This window comes from Hemitrygon akajei, chromosome 23 (assembly GCF_048418815.1).
Source record: "Hemitrygon akajei chromosome 23, sHemAka1.3, whole genome shotgun sequence".
NCBI lineage: Eukaryota > Metazoa > Chordata > Chondrichthyes > Myliobatiformes > Dasyatidae > Hemitrygon > Hemitrygon akajei.
In genome coordinates, this window is record NC_133146.1 from 17,421,423 (window position 1) to 17,446,609 (window position 25,187).

The following is a 25,187-nucleotide window of genomic DNA, read 5'->3' on the forward strand; positions in this document are numbered from 1 at the left end:
AGGATAGGCTGAACAAGCTATGGGTTTTCTCTTTGGAGCAAAGGAGCATGATGGTGACTTGATAGAGGTGTACAAGATGATAACAGGCATAGATCGAGTGGATAGCCAGAAACTTTTTCTCAGGGAGAAATGGCTAATACAAGGAGGTATACAGTACTGTGCAAAAATCTTAGGCACATGTATATCTGTGGTGCCTAAGACTTTTGCACAGAACTGTATATTGGTTAAAATAGGAAGGTGATTGGAAAACAGGGCTTGATGGTCTGCATCCCAGGGTACTTAAGGAGGTGGCTCTAGAAATTGTGGACGCATTGGTAATCATTTTCCAATGTTCTATAGATTCAGGATCAGTTCCTGAGGAATGGAGGACAGCTAATGTTATCCCACTTTTTAAGGAAGGAGGGAGAGAGAAAACAGAATTATAGACCGGTTAGCCTGACATCAGTGGTGGGGAAGATGCTGGAGTCAATTATAAAAGATGAAATAACGGCACATTTGGATAGCAGTAACAGGATCGGTCCGAGTCAGCATGGATTTACGAAGGGGAAATCATGCTTGATTAATCTTCTGGAATTTTTTGAGGATGTAACTATGAAAATGGACAAGGGAGAGCCAGTGGATGTAGTGTACCTGGACTTTCAGAAAGCCTTTGATAAGGTCCCACATAGGAGATTAGTGGGCAAAATTAGAGCACATGGTATTGGGGTAGAGTACTGACATGGATTGAAAATTGGTTGGCAGACAGGAAACAAAGAGTAGGGATTAACAGGTCCTTTTCAGAATGGCAGGCAGTGACTAGTGGGGTACCGCAAGGTTCGGTGCTGGGACCGCGGTTGTTTACAATATACATTAATGATTTAGATGAAGGGATTAAAAGTAACATTAGCAAATTTGCAGATGACACAAAGCTGGGTGGCAGTGTGAAATATGAGCAGGATGTTATGAGAATGCAGGGTGACTTGGACAGGTTGGGTGAGTGGGCAAATGCATGACAGATGCAGTTTAATGTGGATAAATGTGAGATTATCCACTTTGGTGGCAAGAACAGGAAGGCAGATTACTACCAGAGTGGTGTCAAGTTAGGAAAAGGGGAAGTACAATGAGATTTAGGTGTTTTTGTTCATCAGTCACTGAAAGTAAGCATGCAGGTACAGCAGGCAGTGAAGAAAGCTAATGGCATGTTGGCCTTCGTAACAAGAGGAATTGAGTATAGGAGCAAAGAGGTCCTTCTGCAGTTGTACAGGGCCCTGGTGAGACCACACCTGGAGTATTGTGTGCAGTTTTGGTCTCCAAATTTGAGGAAGGACATTCTTGCTATTGAGGGAGTGTAGCGTAGGTTCACGAGGTTAATTCCCGGAATGGCGGGACTGTCATATGTTGAAAGACTGGAGTGACTGGGCTTGTATACACTGGAATTTAGAAGGATGAGAGAGGATCTGATTGAAACATATAAGATTATTAAGGGACCGGACACGCCAGAGGCAGGAAACATGTTCCCGATGTTGGGGGGAGTCCAGAACCAGAGGCCACAGCTTAATAATAAGGGGTAGGCCATTTAGAACGGAGTTGAGGAAAAACTTTTTCACCCAGAGAGTTGTGGATCTATGGAATGCTCTGCCTCAGAAGGCAGTGGTGGCCAATTCTCTGGATGCTTTCAAGAAAGAGTTGGATAGAGCTCTTAAAGATAGCAGAGTCAAGGGATGTGGGAAGAAGGCAGGAACGGGGGTACTGATTGTGGATGATCAGCCATGATGACAGTGAATAGCGGTGCTGGCTCGAAGGGCCGAATGGCCTACTCCTGCACCTATTGTCTATAAAACAGAAATAAGACTTCTTAGCTTATTAGCTGAGTGTTATTTGGTAACTCAAAAGATATGTTATACAGTACTGTGCAAAAGACTTAAGCACTCTAGGTTTATAAATATGCCTGAAACTTTTGCACGGCACTGTAACTTAAAGGTGATTCGAGGAAAATAAAGTGGGATATCAGAGGATGATCTTTAACATAGAGAGTGGCACACCCTGTCTGGGGTGGCAGTACAGGCAGATACATTAGGAACATTTAAGAGACCCTTAGGCACATGGATGATAGAAAAGAGGAGGACTACGGGAGAAGGAAAGGACGTGAGAAGATTGTGAGGAGTTTAAAAGGCTGACACAACATTGGGGGCCAAAGAGCCAAAACTGTGCTGTAATGTTCTATGTCGCAGATGCTGCCTGACCTGTTGAGTACCTGAGTGGCTTCTGGTTCAGAGTTCTGCTGTAGTTCACTTTGCAATGTCCTGCACAAGGCTGTACATTAGATCCCTGGAGACCTTCATTCCGAACCGTGTCCCTGTACCAGTTACCAATTCACATCCTTCTCACCTTGGTCTCTCAGACCTTCTAGGAGTTTGCTGAAGACGCCTCTGTGGGACTTTCCATCGGGATGCGTGATGAGGACATCCACGTCGCCACAGGTGGGCTTTCCACGGCGGAAGGAGCCGCAGGCGAAGCCGATCAGGCCTGGATTAATGGAGCGAGCCATGTTGCACACCTGGAGAACACAGAATGATCCCAATGGCTCCATCAATTCAACATTTTGTTTCCCTCCATGCTGCTCCAGCTGTACGAAATTCTCTCTTGCTCATTCCCTGCTCGGACACTTCAAATTATCATTTACCTTTGCTATGCACTGCATGCATTTTCCATTATATTTTATTACCGTATTTATGGTAGTATTTGGTTTCTGTGTGTGTGAGATATGTTTTGTGAGTTACGCTGTGTTTCATTTGGTTATATACTGTATATGTAGAGTACGATGATATTAACTTGAACTTGATTACCCTCAACATCTTCCCTGGTCTGAGGATCACATTTACCTCAATGTATTAGTGCTGCAGCTGGACGTGAGTGAGGAATCCTGATGACCTCTCTAATGATTCTGGAGAGATGGTGGTGTGCTCAGACGTAACGGATTCCACTGGCCAACCATTGATCTTGCTATGATCGCAAGAACCTGCTGGACACGAAGAACTTAAAGTACTGCAAGTCTACCCCCATTGGTGAGTTGCTCGTTGGCGGAGAAACTGAAGGAGCTGGACTTGGTGCGGATCGTGCTGTTGCCTGCATGACGGTGGTGTACAATCTAACGGCAAGTCTCGGTTGCTTTTCTTGTGATCATAAGACCCTGTTGGGCACTGGTAATGTGGAATGCCGCAAGTCCACTTCACTGTTTTATTGGCGAATGGCGGGGGAGCTGTGTGGCCTCGGTTGTAGCAAGGACTAGGTTTCAAACCACGGTGGCACCTGTTTGCAGCTGCCCAGGAGAGGGGTGTCGGAGTCCGTACGCTCCACCAAAGGCAGTGTGGCACAGCATCCGTACTTGTTTCGGTGCTGCCCTTCAGAGTTCCCTTGGCAGAAGACAAGATGTGCTGAGTTTGACCACAGACTGCTGCAACATTCACAGACTCAGGGACTTGGACTATATGTTTTTATGTATAACTGTGTTTTCTCACTGTCTTATATGTGTTATTTTTGCCTTGTACTGTGAAAGACTGTTGATTCTGTGTGTTTTGCACCAGGGCCCCAGAGTAACACCGTTCCCCTTGTCTGTATTCATGGGTATTCCATCTATGGTTGAACTACAGTTGAATATGAATTTGAATTTAAATCGTGTAATGGTCAGACAGTGTAAGCTGGCCTTTCTCAGCTCCCCAAGACGTGGCTGGGGGAGCAGATGCTGCTGCAGTATCCTTAGCTTTGTCACATGTACATCGAACACACAGTGAAATGCATCATTGGCGTCAGAAACCAACTAAGTCCGAGGATGTGCTGGGGACAGCCCACTAGTGTTGTCCTGCTTCTGATCCCAACATAGCATGCCCATAACTTACCAATCTTAACCCGTAAGTCTTTGGAAGGTGGGGGGGAAACTGGACTACCCAGAGTCACAGGAACAATGTACAAGTTCCTTACAGATCGTGGTGGGAGTTGAACCCTGTAAAGCAGTAGAGTAACGGCTACCCTACTGTGCCGCCCACGAAAGAAGCATCACTGAATGCATTCAATCTGTGAATTTAGAGGTTGGCTTTTCTCAGACAGATCCTTGCTGGGCCTCTGTGTTGATTTGCAAACCCCTGCCAGGGGAGTGGCTGCTGGGGCTTGTGAGGCAGGAGGCACGTCCGCCCACACCCATGCTTGCTGGAGCGGTGTTTTCCTGCGTTCGCCACTCCGTGGTGGAAGGAGGCAGCTATGAGCTGGCTCCTGCTCCTGCGAGCATCACGTGTGGTCAGACGTGCTCAGTTTTCCGCAGGGGAGAATGTACTGATGTACTCAACATATCGACTATCAAAGAGTCATGGAGAACTGCAGCACAGAAGCAGACTCCCAGGCCCTTCATTTGCTCCTCTTGCAGTTTACTCTGCTACGCTCACTTGCATCACCCAGGTACAGCCGGCCGATGGTGTAGTGGCACCTGCACCGGACTTCGAGGCGAGTGGTCCCGGGTTTGAATCCGGCCGGCTCCTCACAATCTTTCCATCTGTGTTGGGTTGAGCATTGAGCCAGCAACTCGGCCTCATGCAAAGCAAACAAAATGCTAAAGGAACGGCAAGGTTACCGTCTGATTCCCCACACAGGAATAACAGCCTCCATACAGCATATGTAATTGTTCAGTGAATTCCCAGTAATTACAGTGCAGTTGCTTCTATGCTTTTTCTAGAAACTTCTTAGTTTTTAGTAGCAGGTGGCACGCCACTTGATTCAGGCTATTTTATAGGTTAATAGATATCACTGGAATTTTTGTTTTCTCTAGTCTGAGTATGAGGTGATCTTTTTCCTTTGTCTTTGGGCTCCTCTTTTTTGTTCATTTTTGCTCTTATACAACTTTATAAAACCATCGTAGCCAACAGGTTTTTTGTGCCATTCTGAAGAACCTTTGGATCACAGACGTATGGGAAAGATGCTGGAGTCAATTATAAAAGAGGAATTTATGACACATTTGGATAGCAGTAGAAGGATCAGTCCCGGTCAGCATGGATTTATGAAGGGAAAATCATGCTTGACTAATCTTCTGGAGTTTTTTGAGGATGTAACTATGAAAATGGACAAGGGAGAGCCAGTGGATGTAGTGTACCTGGACTTCCAGAAAGCTTTTGATAAAGTCCCACATAGGAGATTAGTGGGCAAAATTAGGGCACATGGTATTGGGGGCAGAGTACTGACATGGATTGAAAATTGGCTGGCTGACAGGAAACAAAGAGTAGTGATTAACGGGTCTCTTTCGGAATGACAGGCTGTGACCAGTGGGGTACCGCAAGGTTTGGTGCTGGGACCACAGCTGTTTACAATATACATTAATGATTTAGATGAAGGGATTAAAGTAACATAAAGCAAATTTGCCGATGACGCAAAGCTGGGTGGCAGTGTGAAATGTCAGGAGGATGTTATGAGAATGCAGGGTGACTTGGACAGGTTGGGTGAGTGGGCAAATGTATGGCAGATGCAGTTTAATGTGGATAAATGTTAGGTTATCCACTTTGGTGGCAAGAACAGGAAGGCAGATTACTATCTAAATGGAATCAAGTTAGGAAAAGGGGAAGTACAACGAGATCTAGGTGTTCTTGTACATCAGTCAATGAAAGCAAGCATGCAAGTACAGCAGGCAGTGAAGAAAGCTAATGGCATGCTGGCCTTTATAACAAGAGGAATTGAGTATAGGAGCAAAGAGGTCCTTCTGCAGCTGTACAGGGCTCTGGTGAGACCCCACCTGGAGTATTGTGTGCAGTTTTGGTCTCCAAATTTGAGGAAGGACAGTCTTGCTATTGAGGGAGTGCAGTGTAGGTTCACAAGGTTAATTCCCGGAATGGCGGGACTGTCATATGTTGAAAGATTGGAGCGACTGGGCTTGTATACACTGGAATTTAGAAGGATGAGAGGGGATCTGATTGAAACATATAAGATTATTAAGGGATTGGACACGCTGGAGGCAGGAAGCATGTTCCCACTGATGGGTGAGTCCAGAACTAGAAGCCATAGTTTAAGGATAAGGGGTAGGCCATTTAGAACAGAGATGCAGAAAAACTTTTTCACCCAGAGAGTGGTGGATATGTGGAATGCTCTGCCCCAGAAGGCAGTGGAGGCCAAGTCTCTGGATGCATTCAAGAGCGAGTTGGATAGAGCTCTTAGAACAGGGTACTGACTGTGTATGATCAGCCATGATCACAGTGAATGGTGGTGCTGGCTAGAAGGGCTGAATGGCCTACTCCTCCACCTATTGTCTATTGTATCAGGATCCCAAGGAGCTGGTGCAATTTAAGACAAAGGTAGCAACAGTTCAGATGAGCTCAGGGCAGGAGAATGTCGAAGTGGCCTTTGGACAAAGTTGTGGCTGAGGTTTCATCCAATGGTGAGCATAGCAATGGTGGAGATGACTATCAATCTTTCCAGTTTCAAGTGGGAGGAAATTTCTTTTCACCCGCCACTGGGTATCAAACATGCAGCCTACCGAGGAGGGATCAGGAGAGATACAGAGCGTCACAGAAAGCTCAATGAGATCATTGAGCGACAGAGGGACGAGATGGCTGGGGACTCTGGAACCCTCAGTGGAGGGTAACAGGGATTGCGTGCCCCTCCAGTGGAGGGTGGAATGGTCCATCATCTCAGGAGGCTGAGGAGCACATGACATATGCACCCATTTATGACTCTACAAGAGCAGTTTCAGTACTGCTGCAGTACTGGGAAAGAGTTAAGCGAAGGGGGCAGTCAGCTGCAGCTGTACATAATAGGAGAATAAATTCCCACGTGAACAGCAATATAGGACCAAGGACATGCACACACAGCAAGATACTGAAATGAAGGATTGCAGGGCACACACATCACTTTACCAACACCAAGGTATAAACATGTAGTTTCTATTGGTTACTATCACCTGAAGAATGTATTGTGATTGATATTTGGATAATAAAAATAATAATAAAGAATTGGAAAGTTGGGTCAATATTTATATAAAATTGATTATTCTGAGCTGAAGTTTCAGAACAGTTTGGAGATGGGGCTGAATTGTTCTTGTCCACAAGTAAATACAGTGAGACCAAATTATGATTGATGCTTCACAGAAAACTTTCTGCCTGGATGGATCACAGCTTGGTCTGGTAACTGCTCTGCCTGTGACCACAGGAGACTGCAGAGAGTAGTGGACACATCATGGAAACCAGCCTCCCCTCCATGAAGTCTGTCTTTACTTCTCACTGTCTCGGTAAGGCAGCCAGCAGAAGCAAAGAGCCCACCCACCCTGGACATTCGCTCTCCCATCGGGCAGAAGGTCGAACAGCCTGAAAGCACATACCACCAGGCTCAAGGACAGCTTCTGTCCAATGTCATCAGACTCTCAGACAGATCTCGTGTATGGCAACACGGACTCACAATCTACCTTGTAATGATCTTGCACTTTATTGTGTACCTGCACTGTGCTCTTTCAGTTTTACTTTATGCTAACTCAGTGGGTACATAACAATCTGATCTGTATATGCAAGGCAATCTGTGCACTGTATCTCGGTACATGAGGCAGTAATAGACCAACAGCAGTTCCAACTGGGAGATGAGGGCAAGTTGTTAGAGTCCACCTATTCGGTGATAACACTGTGACAGGATCCAGGATGGGAGAAGGGCCAGTCCCAGAACAGTGGAGTGACTGTAGTACTGGTTGATGCCTTTCCCACGAGTTGATACAGACGCCCCATCAGCCCTCCCAAAAGGGTGAGAGGGAGAGCTTATCAATGATTCTACTTGTTGGGAGGGCATGTGTGGATAGTCATTTCGGGGGTTAGCTCAGATGAGGGAATGCGCTGAGCTGAAAGGCTTTGTTTGGCAGCAGTATAACCAGGGCACTTCATCTCACCCGAAACACTGACATGCTCGTAAACAGAAGGACTTACAGTGCTCTCGATCTCAGCAGCCTCTTCTCGGGGCATCCGATCCAGGAAATCGTGGTAGTGTTTGAGGCCAATTGTCTGCTGACTGGTGAGAGTGGCTTTCGTCTGAATGTCCTCTAAAGTTCTGAAGCCCTGGAAGACACACCAACATGAATTGTGCAGAGTGTAAGTGAAAGGTTTTGCTTTTCATCAGAAACTTTGACGATTAAAAGCCCAGAGTGGGCTGTGGAAACCTGAATAGTTTAGGGTTTCAAAGTGAGGGGTCACCATTCAGGTCTCATATCAGAAGAATCTCTTCACCCAGAAGACCATAAAACATAGGAAAATTAGGCCACTCAGCCCATCGAGCCTGTCCTGTTCTGCCATTCTATCATGGCTGGATTATTATCCCTCTCAACCCAAGTCTTATGCCCTTTTTCCTGTAACCTTTGATGTTCTGACTAATCAAGAAACAATCAATCTCCTCTTTAAATAAACACACTTTTAAAAATATGTGGACTTGGCCTCCACAGCTGCCTGTGGCAAAGAATTCCACAGATTCATCACTGTCTGGCTAAAGAAATTTGTCCTTCTATACTGATGCTGTGCCCTGTGGTCCTAGACTCTCCTACTATGGAAATATCCTCTCCACTCTACACTTACTCTATCTAGATCTGAGGTTTCTAATCTGGGGTCCATGGACACCTTGCTTAATGGTATTAGTCCATGGCATAAGAAAAGCTTGGAAACCCCTGATCCAGATGATGAACCGAAGGAGACTGGAGAGGGTTAGTCAATGAAACATCCAAGGCAGAGTTCTATAGGTATCAAGAGAATCAAGGAAGATAAATGGGAAAGGAAAGTGGTGCTGAGGCAAAGGAGCTGCCATGATTCTGTTCCAAGCCTAGCTGTAGGGTAATTGGTAATTGGCTTATTATCATCACATGTACTTATTGACTCATCATTTTCGCTTTTTATCCCTGCTCAAGCTCTTAGACTTTTTCTGCTGGTTTCATAAATTTAAACAATTTCCTCAGAAGATAATTATCAGGTTAGCTCTTTTAAACTACACTTCTAAATTGTGGATTCAAAACCTAAGATGCAGCCAGATGACAGTTTTAAATGCCAGCTCAAAACCCATTTATTTAACCTTGCTTTTAACTAACATCAATTTACCTACAATTCAACTACCGACACAACCGATCGACAGACGACGCAATAGCCACAGCTCGACACACCATACTTATACATCTGGAGAAGGATGCTTATGTGAGAATGCTGTTCTTGGACTACAGTTCAGCATTCAACACCATAATTCCCTCCAGGCCGAACAAGAAGCTCAGAGACTTCGGCCTTCACCCTGCCTTGTGCAGCTGGACTTCCTGTCAGATTGCCAGCAGGTGGTAAAGGTGGGCTCCCTCAAAAGAGGTGCCCTCAGGGCTGTGTCCTAAGCCCCCTCCTTTACCCTCTGTATACCCATGACTGTGTCGCCACCCACAGCTCCAATCTGCTGAATAAATTTGCTGATGACACTATACTGATTGGCCTAATCTCAAATAATAATGAGGCAGCCTACAGAGAAGAAGTCATCATCCTGACATAGAAAACAACCTCTCCCTCAATATCGCAAAAACAAAGGAGCTGGTTGTGGATTACAGGAGAAATAGAGACAGGCCAGCCCTTATTGACCATCAATGGATCTGGGGTTGAGAGAGTGAACAGCTTTAAGTCCCTCGGCATCCACATCACCGAGGATCTCACGTGGTCTGTACATACCGGCTGTGCGGTGAAAGAAGCACAACAGCACCTCTTTCACCTCAGATGGTTGAAGAAGTTTGGTATGGGCTCCCAAATCCTAAGAACTTTCTACAAGGGCATAATTGAGAGCATCCTGACTGGCTGCATCACTGCCTGGTATGGGAACTATACTTCCCTCAATCGCAGAATTCTGCAGAGAGTGGTGCGGACAGCCCAGCGCATCTGTAGTTGTGAACTTCCCACTATTCAGGACATTTACAAAAACAGGCGTGTAAAAAGGGCCCGAAGGATTTTTACTCCTCATGTATGTGAAGGATGTAAGTAATAAAGTCAATTCAATACATCTTTTTGTCTTTTATTTTCATTTTTGTTTTTTTATTTTTATTTTTGTGTTTGCACTTTATCCCACTGTAAAGCACTTTGAACTACATCTTATTTATTTATTAATTAAATTTTTAGAAAATTACAAAGAATGACAAAATAGTAAGAAAGAGAAAAAATAATATTAACCCTCCCCCCTCCCCTTAACCCTCCCCCCCTTAACACTTGTCTAAAGAAAGAAAAAAAAGAAAGAAGAGAAAGATTGCCTGGATATCGGAGGATCCCCACATGCTCCATGGAGTTCAAAATAATTTTAATATTTATTTTTACTTTCCCCAATTACTTTATAATTTTATCTTCAAAGGACCTATGTGTTTAATCCTATCTTTTGTAGGTATGGGAGCCAAATTTTCAAAAATATATCATATTCATTTCTTAGATTGTATGTAATTTTTTCAAGTGGAATACAACTATATATTTCATTATTCCAACGATCCATAGTTAAATATAAATCAGATTTCCAAGTAACTGCAATAACTTTTTTGGCTACTGCCAATGCAATTTTTATAAATTTTTTCTGATACTTATTCAATTTAAGTTTTGGTATTGTCCCTTCAATGTCTCCTAATAAAAATAATATTGGACTATGTGGGAGTTGTACTCCAGTAATTTGTTCCATTAAAAGTCTTAGATTTATCCAAAATGATTGAATTTTAAAACAAGACCAAGTAGAATGTAAAAAAGTACCAATTTCTTGATTACATTGAAAACATTGGTCAGACATATTTGAATTTAATCTATTTATTTTCTGTGGTGTTATATATAATTGATGTAAAAAATTATATTGTACTAATCTAAGTCGAACATTTATTGTATTTATCATACTATCAAACATAATCTTGACCATCAATTTTAATATTCAAATCAGATTCCCATTTTTGTCTTGATTTATGAATTCCTGATTTAATTGTTTTAAAATCAAATTGTACATACAGGATGTAAATTTTTTAATTTTTCCTTTTTGAATTAATATTTCTATTTCACTAAGTTTTGGCATCAACATTGTTTGACCCAGCTTTTCTCGCAAATAAGCCTTTAATTGAAAATAACAGAAAAGAGTGTTGTTTGATATTTTATATTTATTTTTTAATTGATCAAACGACATCAATATACCTCCTTCAAAACAATCACCTATTAAATATTTAATCCCCTTTTGGAACCAATTATGTAAAAGTTTATTATCCATTGTAAAAGGAATAAGCCTATTTTGAATTAAAGTTCTTTTTGCTAATAAAGATTTCTTTATCTCATCGTCCATATTTACCTTATTCCATAAATCAATCAAGTGTCTTAATATAGGAGATTCTTTTTTTTCCCATATCCATTTGGATTCCCATTTATATATAGAATCTTCTGGTATGTTTTCTCCTATTTTATCTAATTCTATTCTAATCCATGCCGGTTTTTCTTCATCAAAAAAAGATGCAATAAATCTAAGTTGATTTGCTTTATAATAATTCTTAAAATTTGGAAGTTGTAACCCTCCTAAATCAAATTTACATGTCAATTTTTCCAATGATATTCTTGACATCTTTCCTTTCCAAAGAAATTTCCTTACATATTTATTCAGTTCTTGAAAAAACTTCTGAGGCAATTGTATTGGTAAGGTTTGGAATAAATATTGCAATCTAGGAAATATATTCATTTTTACAGCATTAACTCTACCTATTAATGTTATTGGTAACATCATCCATTTATCAAGATCCTCTTATTTTTTTTAATAATGGCAAATAATTTTGTTTATATAAATTTTTTACATCATTATCAACTCTAATACCTAAATATTTTATCCCATTTATTGACCATCGAAATTGAGTTACTAATCGACATTGATTATAATTTCCTTTGGTAAGGGGTAAAATTTCACTTTTATCCCAATTTACTTTATACCCTGATACTTTCCCATATTCTTCCAATCTAAAAGATAGTCTTTGCAAAGATTGCAATGGGTTTGTTAAATAAATCAAAACATCATCAGCAAATAAATTAATCTTATATTCTTCTTGATTAACTCTAAAGCCCCCAATGTCTGAATCTGTTCCAATTAATTCAGCTAATGGTTCTATTGCCAATACAAATAAAGCAGGTGATAATGGGCAGCCTTGTCTAGTTGACCTCGTTAAGCAAAATGGTGTTGAAATCTGACCATTTGTAACTACCGTACTTTAGCTTGAGGATTAGTATTTAAGGTTTTAATCCATTGTATAAAAGATTTTCCTAACTCATATTTTTCCAATACCTTAAATAAAAAATCCCATTCCAATCTATCAAATGCTTTTTCTGCATCCAAAGCAACTGCCACATGAACTACGTCATCTGTATGAAAAGTGCCCTATAAATACATTATTATTATGAAGGATTGAGACAGAGTGAAAAGCTTGACTTGCATTCTGTCCGTACAGATGAACATTACACAGTGCATTGAGGTAGAACAAGGTAAAACTATACCAGACCCAGAATAAAGAGTTGCAGAGAAAGTGAAGTACAGTGCAGGTAGACACTAAGGTAGAAGAGGTAGATTGTGAGGTCGAGAGTCCATCTAGGGAACTATTCAGAACTTCCCAAGTCTTCTGAAAGGAATTATTCAGTCTGATGTCAATGTGGGATTCAGGATTATTTGGAGGGAATATCGTGGACGGGACATGCATATAATGACGCTGATGACTATGGATGAGTCACCGTGATAGGCTAATGGCTCTCTGTATCCTTGTTTTAACGCAGAACTTCAACAGCACCTTCAGGAAGTCTGACAGAATCTTGTCCTCACTTACAAACAGCCTCCCCATTAAACAATCCTGCTTCCTCTTCCACAGGTGCTGCCCAACTTGATGAGTGTTTTCAACGTGTTTTGTAAATTTATCTAGATACAACAGAGTAAAGGGTCCTTCCAGCCCATTGAGTCCATACTTCCCAATTATGCCCATGTGACCAATTAACCTACTAACCGGTACATATTTGGAATGAGGGAGAAGTATGATTGAACGGCGGAACTGACTCCATGGCCTAATTCTGCTCCAATGTCATACGGTCTTATAGAAACTGGAGCACTTGGATGAAACAGACTCCTTACGGAAAGCGGCAGGAATTAAACTCAGGGCACTAGCACTGTAATAGTGTTACACTAACTTATGCACTATCATGCCTGCTCTAAAACTCCAGCTAGTGGTGATGAGAAATTTCTGCCTTATCAGACCACAAAACTAGTGCCTCCAAGGCTGATTCCCATGAGGTTTTTGAGCCTGAGGAGATTGGATATGCCATGAAAGACTTGCAAGTTTCTGTAGATATTCGGTGGAGAAGATTCTGACTGGTTGCATCACCATCTGCCTGGAAACCTCACTGCACGGGATTGAAGGAGGCTCCAGAGGGTTGTAGACTCATCACGGGCACAACTGTCTCCACCATCCAGGACATTTTCAAAAGGCAGTGCCTCAAGAAGGCGGCATCGATCACGAACGACCCACACCGTCAGGGAGGAGATACATGAGCCTGTAGACCCACACTCAATGTTTCTTCCCCTCCGCTATCATATTCTAAACGGTCAAAGAACACGTTATTCCCTTTTTTCTGCACTATTTATTTATTTTTGAAACTTATAGTAACTTGATGTCTTTACACTGTCCTATGACCACAAATCAACAAGTTTCAGGTTGAATAAACTGATTCTGATCCCGCGCAATCTACTGCACGGCACATCTTTCATCTCAGAGTCACTTTCCTGCACTACCCCCGTGTTTCTTAAAACTTTTATTTCTATTTCTATTAGAGGTTCAGCAGATTAACAGGCCCTTCCGGCCCAATGAGCATGCACCCCCTAATTACAGCCATGTAACCAATTCAACTACTAACCTATACATCTTGGCAATGGGGGTGGAACTCAGAATTCCCTGAGGATACCCACGCGGCAACGGGGAGAACCTACGAACTCCTTACAAACAGTGGTAGAATTGAACCCGGGACGTTGGCACTGTCATAGCGTCATGCCAGCCACTACACTACCATACTTCCCTGCCCTGATATGCCTTGATAACTGAGAAGCTGTAACTCTGTGCTGAGATATTACATAATTCATGGGTTGCTTTCGGTATAATTCAATGTCTCTCCATTGAGAAGTCCTGGCCAGAACAGGCACATGAGAGCCACGAGACAGCGACGATAAACACACTTGCTGAACATGGAACACTGAAACCTGGTACCCACCTGCTGGTACCACACCTGGGCTGTCTTCACACCAGCCCCCCAGATGTTGGCAAAAACCTCCAGCACAGAGACGCTGTCGCTGATGTGGTCCAGCTTGCGCAGGTGCCCAGTTTCTAGGATCTCCCAAATCTTCTCGGCCATCCGCTTGCCGATTCCCGGGATCTGACAGGCCTCCTACGGAAAGTAAGGGGAAGGCTGGCTCAAAACCACACAAGTGGCAGAATTTTAAATGAGATTAAAAAAAACACAAGATGCAGATCATAAATCGTTCACTGCTCCTTCATATCACTGAGTCTAAATCCTGGAACTGTGTTTAGATCCAGTGAACACAGTGAGGTACTGTGTTCAGTCCCTCAACAGCACTGTGGGGACACCTTCATCACTAGGACTGAAGCAGTTACCCCTTACCAGGTGCTGATAGGAGCGGGCAATAAATGCTGGCCTGGAGAGTGATCCCCTGTGGTTCCCACCGCAAAAGCAGGATATAGTGCAAAGCAGAAACCTTGACGTCAGCTCAACAGGAGAATTATCATAGAAAACAGCAGCTCAGAAACAGGCCTTTTGGCCCATCTAGTCCATGCTGAACCATTTAAACTGCCTCGTCCCACTGAGCTGCACCCGGACCGCAGTCTTCCATACCCTTACCATCCATGTACCTATCCAAACCTCTCTTAAATGTTGAAATCGAGCTTGCATGCATCACTTGTGCTGGCAGCTTGTTCCACACTCTCATGGTCCTCCGAGTAAAGAAGTTACCCCTCATTTTCCCCTTAAGCATTTCACCTTTCATCCTTTACTCACTGGAATCTCACCCAGCCTCAGTAGAAAAAGCCTGCTTGCACTTACCCTCATAATTTTGTATATCTCTATCATACCTTCTGTCAATCTCCTATATTCGAGGGAATAAAGTTCTAACCTATTCAATCTTTTATAATTCAAGTCCTCAAGTCATGGCAACATCCTTGTTAATTTTCTCTGCACTCTTTCAATCTTCTTTATATACAATACTCCAAATTAGGCGCCACCAACATTTTACACAACTTCAACATAACATCCTGTCTCCTGTTCTCAATACTTTGATTTATGAAGGCCAATGTGCCAAAAGCTTTCTTTATGACCCTATCTACGTGTAACATCACCTTCCATGAATTATGGATCTTTGTTCTACTGCACCCCTCAGTGCCCTACCATTCACTCTATCCAGGTCCTCCCAAAGTGCTACACCTCAGATGTGACTGCATTAAACTCCATCCGCCATTTTCTAGCTCATTTTCCCAGCTGGTTCAGTTTCCACTGCAAGCTCTGATAGTCTTCCTCGCTGCCCACTACACCCCCAGTTTTGGTGTCATCCGCAAATTTGATGATTCAGTTAACCACATTATCATCCAGATCATTGATGTAGATGACAAACACCAGTGGACCCAGCACCAATCACTGCAGCACTCCAGTAGACACAGTAGTGTCCAGTCAGAGAAGCAAACCATTTACTGCCACTCTCTGGTTTCTTCTGCAAAGCCATTGTCCAATCCAATTTACTACCTCATCTTGAATGTCCAACAAATGCGCCTTCTTGATCAACCTCCCACGTGAGACCTTGTCAAATGCTTTGCTATACTCCCTGTAGACAACATCCACTGCTTTGCCTTCATCAACTTTCCGGGCAGCTTCTTCGAAGATTGGTTAGACAAAACCCACCACACATAAAGCCGACTATCCCTAACGAGTCCTCATCTGTCCAAATACTCATATATCCAGTCCCTTAGAATACCTTCTAATAACTTTCCCACTACTGATGTATGGCTCACCAGCCTACAATTTCCTGGTTTATTCTTAGAGCTGACAGCAAAACAACATTAGCTAACCTCCAGTACCTGTCGCTAAGGATGACTTAAATATCTCTGCTCGTGCCACTTCAATTTCTACACTTGCCTCTCTCAGGATCTGAGGGAACACCTGGTCAGGCCCTGGGGATTTGTCAACCCTAATTTGCCTCAAGAGAACACAAATACATCCTCCTGTGTAACCTGTAGTCCAGGATTTCACTGCTGCTTTGCCTCACTTCTATAGACTCTGTGTCTATTTCCCCGAATAAATACAGATGCAAGAAAATCCAAATAAGATCTCCTGCAGCTCGTTTGGCTCCTCACATGGATTACCACCCTGATCTTCCAGAGGACCAATTTTGACCCTTGCTATCCTTTTGCTCTTAACATATCTATAGAATCCCTTAGGATTCTCCTTCGCCTTGTCTGCTAGAGCAACCTTACACCTTCTTTTAGTCTTCCTGATTTCTTTCTTAAATGTTCTCTTGCATTTCTTATACTCAATACACACCTCATTTGTTCCTACCTGCCTATACCTGCTATGCACCTCCTTTATGTTTCTTAACCAGGGCCTCAACATCTCTTGAAAACCAAGATTCCTTAAACCTATTATCCTTGCCTTTTATTCTGACAGACACATACAAGCTCTGTATTCTTAAAAATCTCACTTTTGAAGGCCTCCCACTTACCAAGTACGCCTTCGCCAGGAAACAATTTGTCCCAATCCACACTTGCCAGTTCCTTTCTGATACCATCAAAATTTCTCCAATTTAGAATCTTAAATCGAGGTCTAGACCCATCCTTTTCCATAATTACCTTGAAATTAATGGCATTATGATGCAAAGTGTCACCCACCCTGTCTCACTCCCTAATAGAAGATCAAGTATTGCCCACTCTCTCATTGAAACTTCTATGTACTGATTAAGGAAATTTTCCTCAACACAGTATGGGACTCCCAGTCAATATGCGGAAAATTAAAATCACCTACCATCACAACCTTGTGTTTCTTGCAACAATCTGTGATCTCTCTACAGATTTGCTTCTTTAAGTCCCGTGGACCTTTGGGTGTCTATAATATACCCCATTAACGTGGTCATAGCTTTCTTGTTCCTCAGTTCCACCCACAAAGGCTCACTAGACGAGTTCTCCGGTCTATCTTGACTGAGCACTACCATGACATTCTCCCTGCCTAGTAATGCCATCCCTCTCGTAGTATCGTGTCTAAAACAACGGAACCCTGGAATTCTGAGCTGCCTCCTGCAACCAAGCCTGACTGAACCTGAGCACATCTGCCTTTCGTTTATTTTATTTATTAAGATACGGCGAGGAACAGACCCTTCCGGATTGTCGAGCCACGCCGACCACCAATCTCCCCCGTACAGGTCCCACCTTCCCTGGAAGGGAGCCCAATAATCCAAAAATCTGATGCCCTCCGTCCTATATCAACTCCTTTGCCACATATTAAACTGTATGATCTTCCTATTTCTGGCTCCAGTAGCATGTAGCACAGGTAGTAATCTTGAGATTACAGACCAGAAGGTCCTATCCTTTAACTTAGGACCTAACTCCCTGAACTCACTTTGCAGAACTTTGTCCCTCTTCTTACCTATGTCATTGGTATCTAAATGGACCATGACCTCTGGCTGCTCACCCTCCCACTTAAGACTGCTGAGGACTCAATCCAAGATTCCAGTACCCTGGCATTCAGGAGGTAATATACTGTTGAAAAAAAACTTACTACTTACAACGATGATTAGTGAGGCACAGAGAGATCTGTTATTTACTGACAAGTACCTTTACTGTTTAAACTAACAAGAATGTGAATTCATACACTAAATACCTTGTGTGCACACTCGCTAGGCATCCCTGACTCACTTGAATAGTCAAAGAATAGCAAAGGTATTACCCGGGCAAGGGAGTTTATACTGGCCAGGCGTTCCTCGTTTCCCGATTCACTCACCACGTGTTTCACACAGGGTTGCTTACACTTGTATTTACGATAGTTATTCTTTGAAGTTACTGCTATCAACACACACGAAGCATCCACTTTTATATCCATTCCTTATCAATTCAAATATCGCATTCTAGTGTCATTGGCCACAGGCCACGTTTCTGTCCTTTAACACCTTGTTATTGGCTCTGCTCCAAGCCAGCATCCATTTATTGCCCTCTTCCCATCAAGTGACAGTCAATAATTTATGATCCTTTGTTCTCAATCAGCAATGGGCTCGAATCACTTCAGGCAGGCATCAACCCCAACATTCACAAACCTGCATGTTATATCCAACCAAAGAACATCTCACAAATAACTTCTTAGTTGGAAATTATCTTCAGTCCAGCAGATTACCTTAGAATCATGGTGTCCTCTTCAAAACAAGAAGGCAGAATAAAAAGGGTGGGGGGAGCGGAAGGACAGTAGTTAGAAGGTGATGTGAAGCCAGGTGGGTGGGGAGGTAAAGGGCTGGAGAGGAAGGAATCTGATAGGAGAGGAGAGTGGGCCGCTGGAGAAAGGGGAGGAGGAGGGGTCCCAAGGAGATGTGATAGGCTGGTGAGGAGAGGTAAGAGGCTGGAGTGGGGAATAGGAGAAGAGGGGAAGGGGAAAGAAAACTATTTTTGCTGGAAGGAGAAATTGATTTTCTTGCCATCAGAATCTTATTTTGGTGTGATTGGCGAGAAAAACCACTGGACTCTGTAATGGGGTGAGAGATCCTGTGAATGAATAGATAAAAACAAACTGAAGGAAGAGGCTAGTGGCTTAATTTAGAATTGAGGCAGTATCTTTCTTTAGAGCATCAGCCCTTTCCTCGGTTAATCCTTTCAGATGCCCCACAAACTTATCCTTTCATTCTCTCCTCTCTTTTTTCCCTTAAATCTAGATAGGGTCTTTGGTCTAAAATGTTACTTGTGTTTCTCTCTCTATAGGAGCTGCCTGAACTGCTGATGTTTGCTTGTGCTTTTGGTTTTTCTTTCAGGTTTCCTGCATCCGCAGAACATTTTCCTCTTTTCAGATTCCATTATTTCCTGCCAGGTCTGGTCAGAACATTATCCCCAAACAGAAGTTCCCTTGTAACAGCGCAGATGCCCACCATCTGGGCCATGCTATCTTCAAAGTTCAAAATTTAAAGTAGTTTTATTATCAAAGTACATATATACAACCCCGAGATTAATTTTCTCATGGGCATTCACAGTAATTACAAAGGAACGCAATAGAATCAGTGATAGACCACACCCAATAGGATAGACAACAACCAACGTGCAAAAAATAAAAACAAACTGTGCAAATACAAAATAAAAAGAAAAAGGAAACAACATAATAAAAAAAATGAACAATAAATATTGAGAACGAGATGAAGAATCCTTGAAAGTGAGTCCTTCAGTTGAGGGTGTAGTTCAGTGATGGGGTAACTGAAGTTGAGTGAAGTTACCCCCTTTGGTTCAGGAGCCTGATGGTTGAGAGGTAATAACTGTTCTTGAACCTGGTGATGCTGGTCCTGAGGCTCCTGTACCTTCTTCCCGATGGTAGTAGTGAGAAGAGAACATGGCCTGGATGGTGGGGTCCTTGATGATGGCTACTGCTTTCCTGCGACAACGCTCTGTGTAAGTGCACTTAATGACGAGGAGGGCTTTATCTGTGTTGGAGGATTTTCTGAACAAGGATTTTGGTGTTTCCATAGTAGGCCGTGATGCCACCAGTCAATATACTCTCTCCACCACACATCTATACAAGTTTGTCAAAGTTTTAGATGACATGCCAAATCTTTGCAAACTTCTTGGAAAGTAGAGGCGCTGCCATGTTTTCTTTGTAATAGCTGGACCTAGGACAGATCCTCTGAAATGATAACATCAAGGAATTCAAAGTTGCTGACCCTCTTCACATCTGATGCTCTGATGAGGACTGTTAGTCCATGGACCTCTGGTTTCCTCCTCCTGAAGTCTATAATTATCTCCTTGGTCTTGCTGACATTGAGTGAGCGGTTGTATGCATCCACAAATGAGTGAAGAGCCAATGAAATGGCATCTGCAGTTGACCTATTGTGATGGTAGGCAAACTGGAGAGGATCCAAGTCGCTTCTCAGGCAGAAGTTGGGATGTTTTATCACCAGCTTCTGAAAGCACTTCATCACAGTGGATGTAAATGCTAGTGCACAATAGTCATTAAGATAGGTTACCACGTTCTCCTCACAGTATCAGGCAGGAGGTACAGAATCTTTAAGTCCCATACCACCAGGTTGAACAACAACTACTTTCCTTCAACCCTTCAGTCCTTGAACCAACCTGCACAATTTTAATCACTGTGAGTGACTCTTAACACTATAATGAACTTCACTTTTTTGTTGTTCTAATGGTGTTCTTTCGTGTGTAATGTATGTTGAGTTTAAGCTTTCCTTGTGAATGCTGCTTATCTGATGTCATGTGCCTGTGATGCTGCTACAAATAAGTTTTTCATTGCACCTGTCCACACATATACATGTGCAGATGGTAACAGAACCTACCATACACGTTGTAAACCTGTCACACAGACAGCAGTATGGTTAGTGAAACACTTTACAGTGCCAGCGATCACTGATTGGGTTTCAATTACCACTGCTATCTGTAATGAGTTTGTATGTTCTCCCCATGACTGCGTGAGTTTCCTTCTGCTGCTCCAGTTTTCTCCTACATTCTTAAGAGGTATAGCATAGGGTTAATAAGTTATGGGCACGCTATGTTGGCACTGGAAACATGATGACACTTGCAGGCAGCCCCCAGCGCATCCTTAGACTGTGTTGTTGCAAATGACACATTACACATCTGACAAATGAAGCCAATCATTCAATAAACTCTTCTCGGGCTTACAACCGGGTACAGGTATCGATTATAACAGATTAAAATTGATACCCATATCTGCTTGGTAGCCTGAGAAGAGTTTATTCATCATATACACTGAGAAAGCACTAGGTCCTTTTTCCAATCATTAAATCTTTAAAAACTTGAGTATGTTTTGTGGACGAGGTCTTACCTCATAGGAGGAGATTGGTTTATGATAACTCTTCAGAGCGTTGATGGCCTTGCCGTATCCCAGCGCTCTCCATCTGTCACCCTGATGTGTATATGCTGTCTCCAGTACTTTCAGCTTGTCCGTGATGGCCTTGTTGTGGTTCACCTTCTTGCTTTCCGATGACTGAGAACACACCCATTTCTTGCTCACACCCTGTTCTCGGAGTTCGGGGCTGGCAGCTGGATGCCTGTCCCCAGAGATCAGAGCCTGCAGATCAAGCTGGGAGACACCGTCATCCTCAGAATCACTGTTGCTGTCAGCGTTGGGGAACTGAGGAGACATTCCAGAGGGGTTCAATGTATTAGAACATAGAACAGTACGGCACAGCATAAACACAAGAGATTCCGCAGATGCTGGAAATATAAGCTCATAAGATGCAGAAGCAGAATTAGGAAACACGGCCCATTGAGTCTGCTCTGCCGTTCCATCATGGCTGAAGAAATTTCTCCTCATCTGTATTCTAAATGGAGTCCCTCTATTCTGAGGCTTTGCTCTCTGATCCTAGGTTCCACCATTATAGGAAACATCCTCTCTGTGCCCACACTATCTACACCTCTAAATATTCCATACGTTTCAATGAGATCCCTCCTCATTCTTCTAAACTCCAGCAAGTACAAACCCAGAGCTATCAAAGGCTCCTCATACACTCCTGTAGTGATTATTTAAAGATCATTACTAATGTCTCCACAATATGTCAGCCACCTCTTTCAGAACCCTTGGTGTTGTCCAGCTGACTTATCTACTTTCAGCTTCCCAAGCACCTTCTCCTTAATAGTAGCAACTGTACTCACTTCTGTCCCCCGACGTTCTTGAATTTCTGGCATACTGTTCACGTCTTCCTTAGTGAAGACTGACGTAAAACACATATTAAGTTTGTCCATCATTTTATCGTTCTCCATTACTACCCATCCAGTGTCATTTTCCAGCAGTCTGATTTCCACTCCTGCCTCTCTTTTACTCTTTACATATCTGAAAAAGCTTCTATTATCTTGTTTTATTTTATTGGCTAGGTTTCCATATTTCATCTTTTCTCTCCTTATGGCTTTGTTAGTTGCCTTCTGCTGGTTTTTAAAAGCTTCCCAAACCTTTAACTTCCCACTACTTTTGTTATATTATATGCGCCTCTTTACCTTTTAGCTTCCCTTGTCAGTCACAGTTGTCTCATCCTCCCTTTAGAATACCATTTTCATCTTTGCGATGTATCAATCCTGCACTCTCCAAATTGTCCCCAGCAACTCCAGCCATTGCTGTTCTCCCTTCATCCCTGCTGGTTCCCCCTTCCAATTAACTTTGACCCAGGTCCTTTCTCACGCCTCTGTAATCCCCTTTACACTGTTTTATGTTCTCTCTCTCAAACTGCAGGGTGAATTCAATCACACTATGATCACTGACCCCAAAGGGTTCCTTTACCTTAAGCTCCCTAATCAAGTCTGGTTCATTACACAACATCCAATCCAGAATTGCCTTTCCCCAGTGGGTTTTCTTGGGATCCAGCACCAACCTGATTTTCCCAATCTACCTGCATATTGAAATCCCCCGTGACTATTGTAACATTGCTCTTTTAAAAGTCTTTTCTATCTCTCATTGTAATTTGTATACCACATCCCAGGTACTGTTTCGACGTCTGTATCTCTCTACTGAATTAGCTTAAATCCTTCCCAACAGTTCTAGCAAACCTACCTTTAAGGATATTGATCCCCCTCAAGTTCAGGTGTATCCTATCCTTTATGTACAGGTCATAACCTTTCCCATAAGCGATGGCAATGATCCAGAAATCTGAAACTCTGCCCCCTGCACCAATCCTATACTCCAACTTGACAGACTGCAGATCTAATAGAAGGCACCAGTGATAGTTGGGGCAGAGGAGGTAGGATGTGGGTTACATTACCTGGGCTGCGGAGTCCTGAAATGGTTCCACATTTTCCTTGGTAGTAATACCTTGCTGGTGCTCAACTAGAGGCTCCTTTGGCCTTGTGTTGTTCACATCCGGCAACAGTGAAGACTGCTTGTTCACCTCGGTACACTTGTTCCCTTGCTGGTCTTCATCCCCTGATCTCTGAGGACGGTCCTGCTGTTCCGGCGGCTGACGGTCATCCGGGGTGAAGATGCTGTAGCCCGAGGGGCTCAGAAGCCTCCGCTCTGAGATACACGAGCTGAGCCAGGCGGAGCGCAACACATGGGCACCAGGAGGCCGCACCTCACGCTTCAGGAGGCGCAGGGCTCGGCCACAGTCCATCCCATCTTCCACGATCACGTGAGTCACTGCTGGGCTGAAGGCCAGGAGGACCTCGCCACCGTTCTGTCTGATCTGCTTCTGAAAGATTTCTGTCCGGGTCTTTCCGATCCCCGCCTGGACGATATATGCTGTCACTCCACTCAGCCACTGCTCTGCAGAGAGGCAAGAAAGGCGGCAAGGACTGTAAAAACCCAGTCGTACTGTGTGAGAGGCGCTGACAACATTTGCAGTGAGCTGGGATTGCAGTAGTTGTGGACCTGAAAGGACAGGGGTAACCAGTGTAGCAAGTGATTGGGCCAGTGATCAGAGGCCATGAGAAGAGAAGGCAGAAAATGCCACTCCAGCTTGGCTTCCCTCACCCAGAGTTGTTACTACCTGGACCAAGCTACTCAAAAGGATAGTGGAGTCAGATTATAAACAAGATATTCTGCAGATGCTGGAAATCTTGAGCAACACACACAAAGTGCTGGAGGAACTCAGCAAGTCAGGCAGCATCTATGGAGGGGAATAGAACAGTCAACATTTCAGGCTGAGACCTTTCATCAGGTCTAGAAAGCAAGGGGGCAGGAGCCAGCATATGTAAGTGAGGGGCAGGGAAGGATTACAAGCTGGCAGGTGATAGGTGAAACTGGGTGAGCGGCTGGGCAGAGAAGGACTGTATGTATTCAGCTTGGTGGGCCTCCTATTCAGAGGTTGGCACTGATGATCAGGAATCAGTTCAAATCCCACCACAGCAGCCAGTGAATTTAAATAAATCGGGAATAAAGTGCTAGCATGATCACAAAACTACTGAAAGATACAGAAATGCAGCTGGCTTATTAGTGTCTTCAGGAACAAAATCTGCGTCTGTAACTGAACCTGCAAGAAAATGAATCTCAAAGTAGTAAACGGTAGCATACACATACTTCAATAATAAATTCTACTTTGTTTCCCAGCCCCCTTCACCCACTTTGCAGCTGAAAACACGGTTGTTTTTCACTTTTCCAGTTCTGAGGAAGGGGCCTGACACATTCACTACTCTCTTTCTCTTTCCGCAGATGCCGCCTGCCCTGCCAGGCGTGCCATGCATTTCTGAGCCGTTCTGTTCAAGCGTCGACAGGGACAGCAGCAGATGCCAGTTTGCCAGTGATGCCACGTGCCATGAGCAATTAAACAAAAAGCACACTTTGAAAGATTGACGCAGGAGGTTCTGCAGATCTTGAGCCACGCACACTAAATACTGGAGGGCCTCAGCAGGTCAGGCAGGAGGAAGATAAAAGCTGAAGTTCTAAATACTAAAGATTAGCTTTATTTGTCATATGTGAATCGAAACATGCAGTAAAATATGTCATTCGCATCAACGACCAACACTGTCTGAGGACATGCTGAGGATAGCCCTCAAGTGTGGCCATGCATCCAACGCCAACACGGCATACCCACAACTTACCAACCTTAACCTGTATGTCTTTGAATGTGAGGTGAAACTGGAGCATTTGGAGGAACTCCTTAAAGACAGCAGTTTTAATTGAACCCGGGTCATTGGCTCTGCAGAGCGTTGTGCTAACTGACAAGTTTTTTTGGGATGAGACCCTTCATACAGATTGCCTGACTTGCTGAGTTCCTCCAGCATTTTGTGTGTTGCTTTTGGAAGACTGTATACTTGAATAGATGACTTTCTCAGGGACAGCACAGGCACAATAACCTGAACAGGCTGAAGGCATCTGCTGCTTTCTGATGCCCAGTAAGCTTAGGTCCAGTGATTCTTACTTGTCCAGTAGATCAGACTCTGCAGTGAATCACCAATAAAAAGCTCCCACATTGCTCCAGGCATCAGGTGTAAAAAAAGATGATCGAACATTACCAAACAAAACTTCAGCGGC

At 43.4% G+C, this 25,187-nt stretch overlaps 1 protein-coding gene across 3 annotated transcripts in view; it reads right to left on the reverse strand.

Annotated features, from left to right (window-relative positions):
• The window catches only part of poll (polymerase (DNA directed), lambda), a 34,472-nt gene that overhangs the window by 4,405 nt on the left and 4,880 nt on the right, over positions 1-25,187 (reverse strand). For all 3 annotated transcript variants that reach the window (XM_073027064.1, XM_073027063.1, XM_073027062.1), the window contains exons 3-7: positions 22,981-23,480; positions 21,054-21,362; positions 14,232-14,405; positions 7,917-8,045; positions 2,368-2,536 (exon numbers count right to left, since the gene is read on the reverse strand). In XM_073027064.1, coding sequence (XP_072883165.1) covers positions 2,368-2,536; positions 7,917-8,045; positions 14,232-14,405; positions 21,054-21,362; positions 22,981-23,480 — 1,281 coding nt within the window. The remainder of the gene's footprint in view (positions 1-2,367; positions 2,537-7,916; positions 8,046-14,231; positions 14,406-21,053; positions 21,363-22,980; positions 23,481-25,187) is intronic.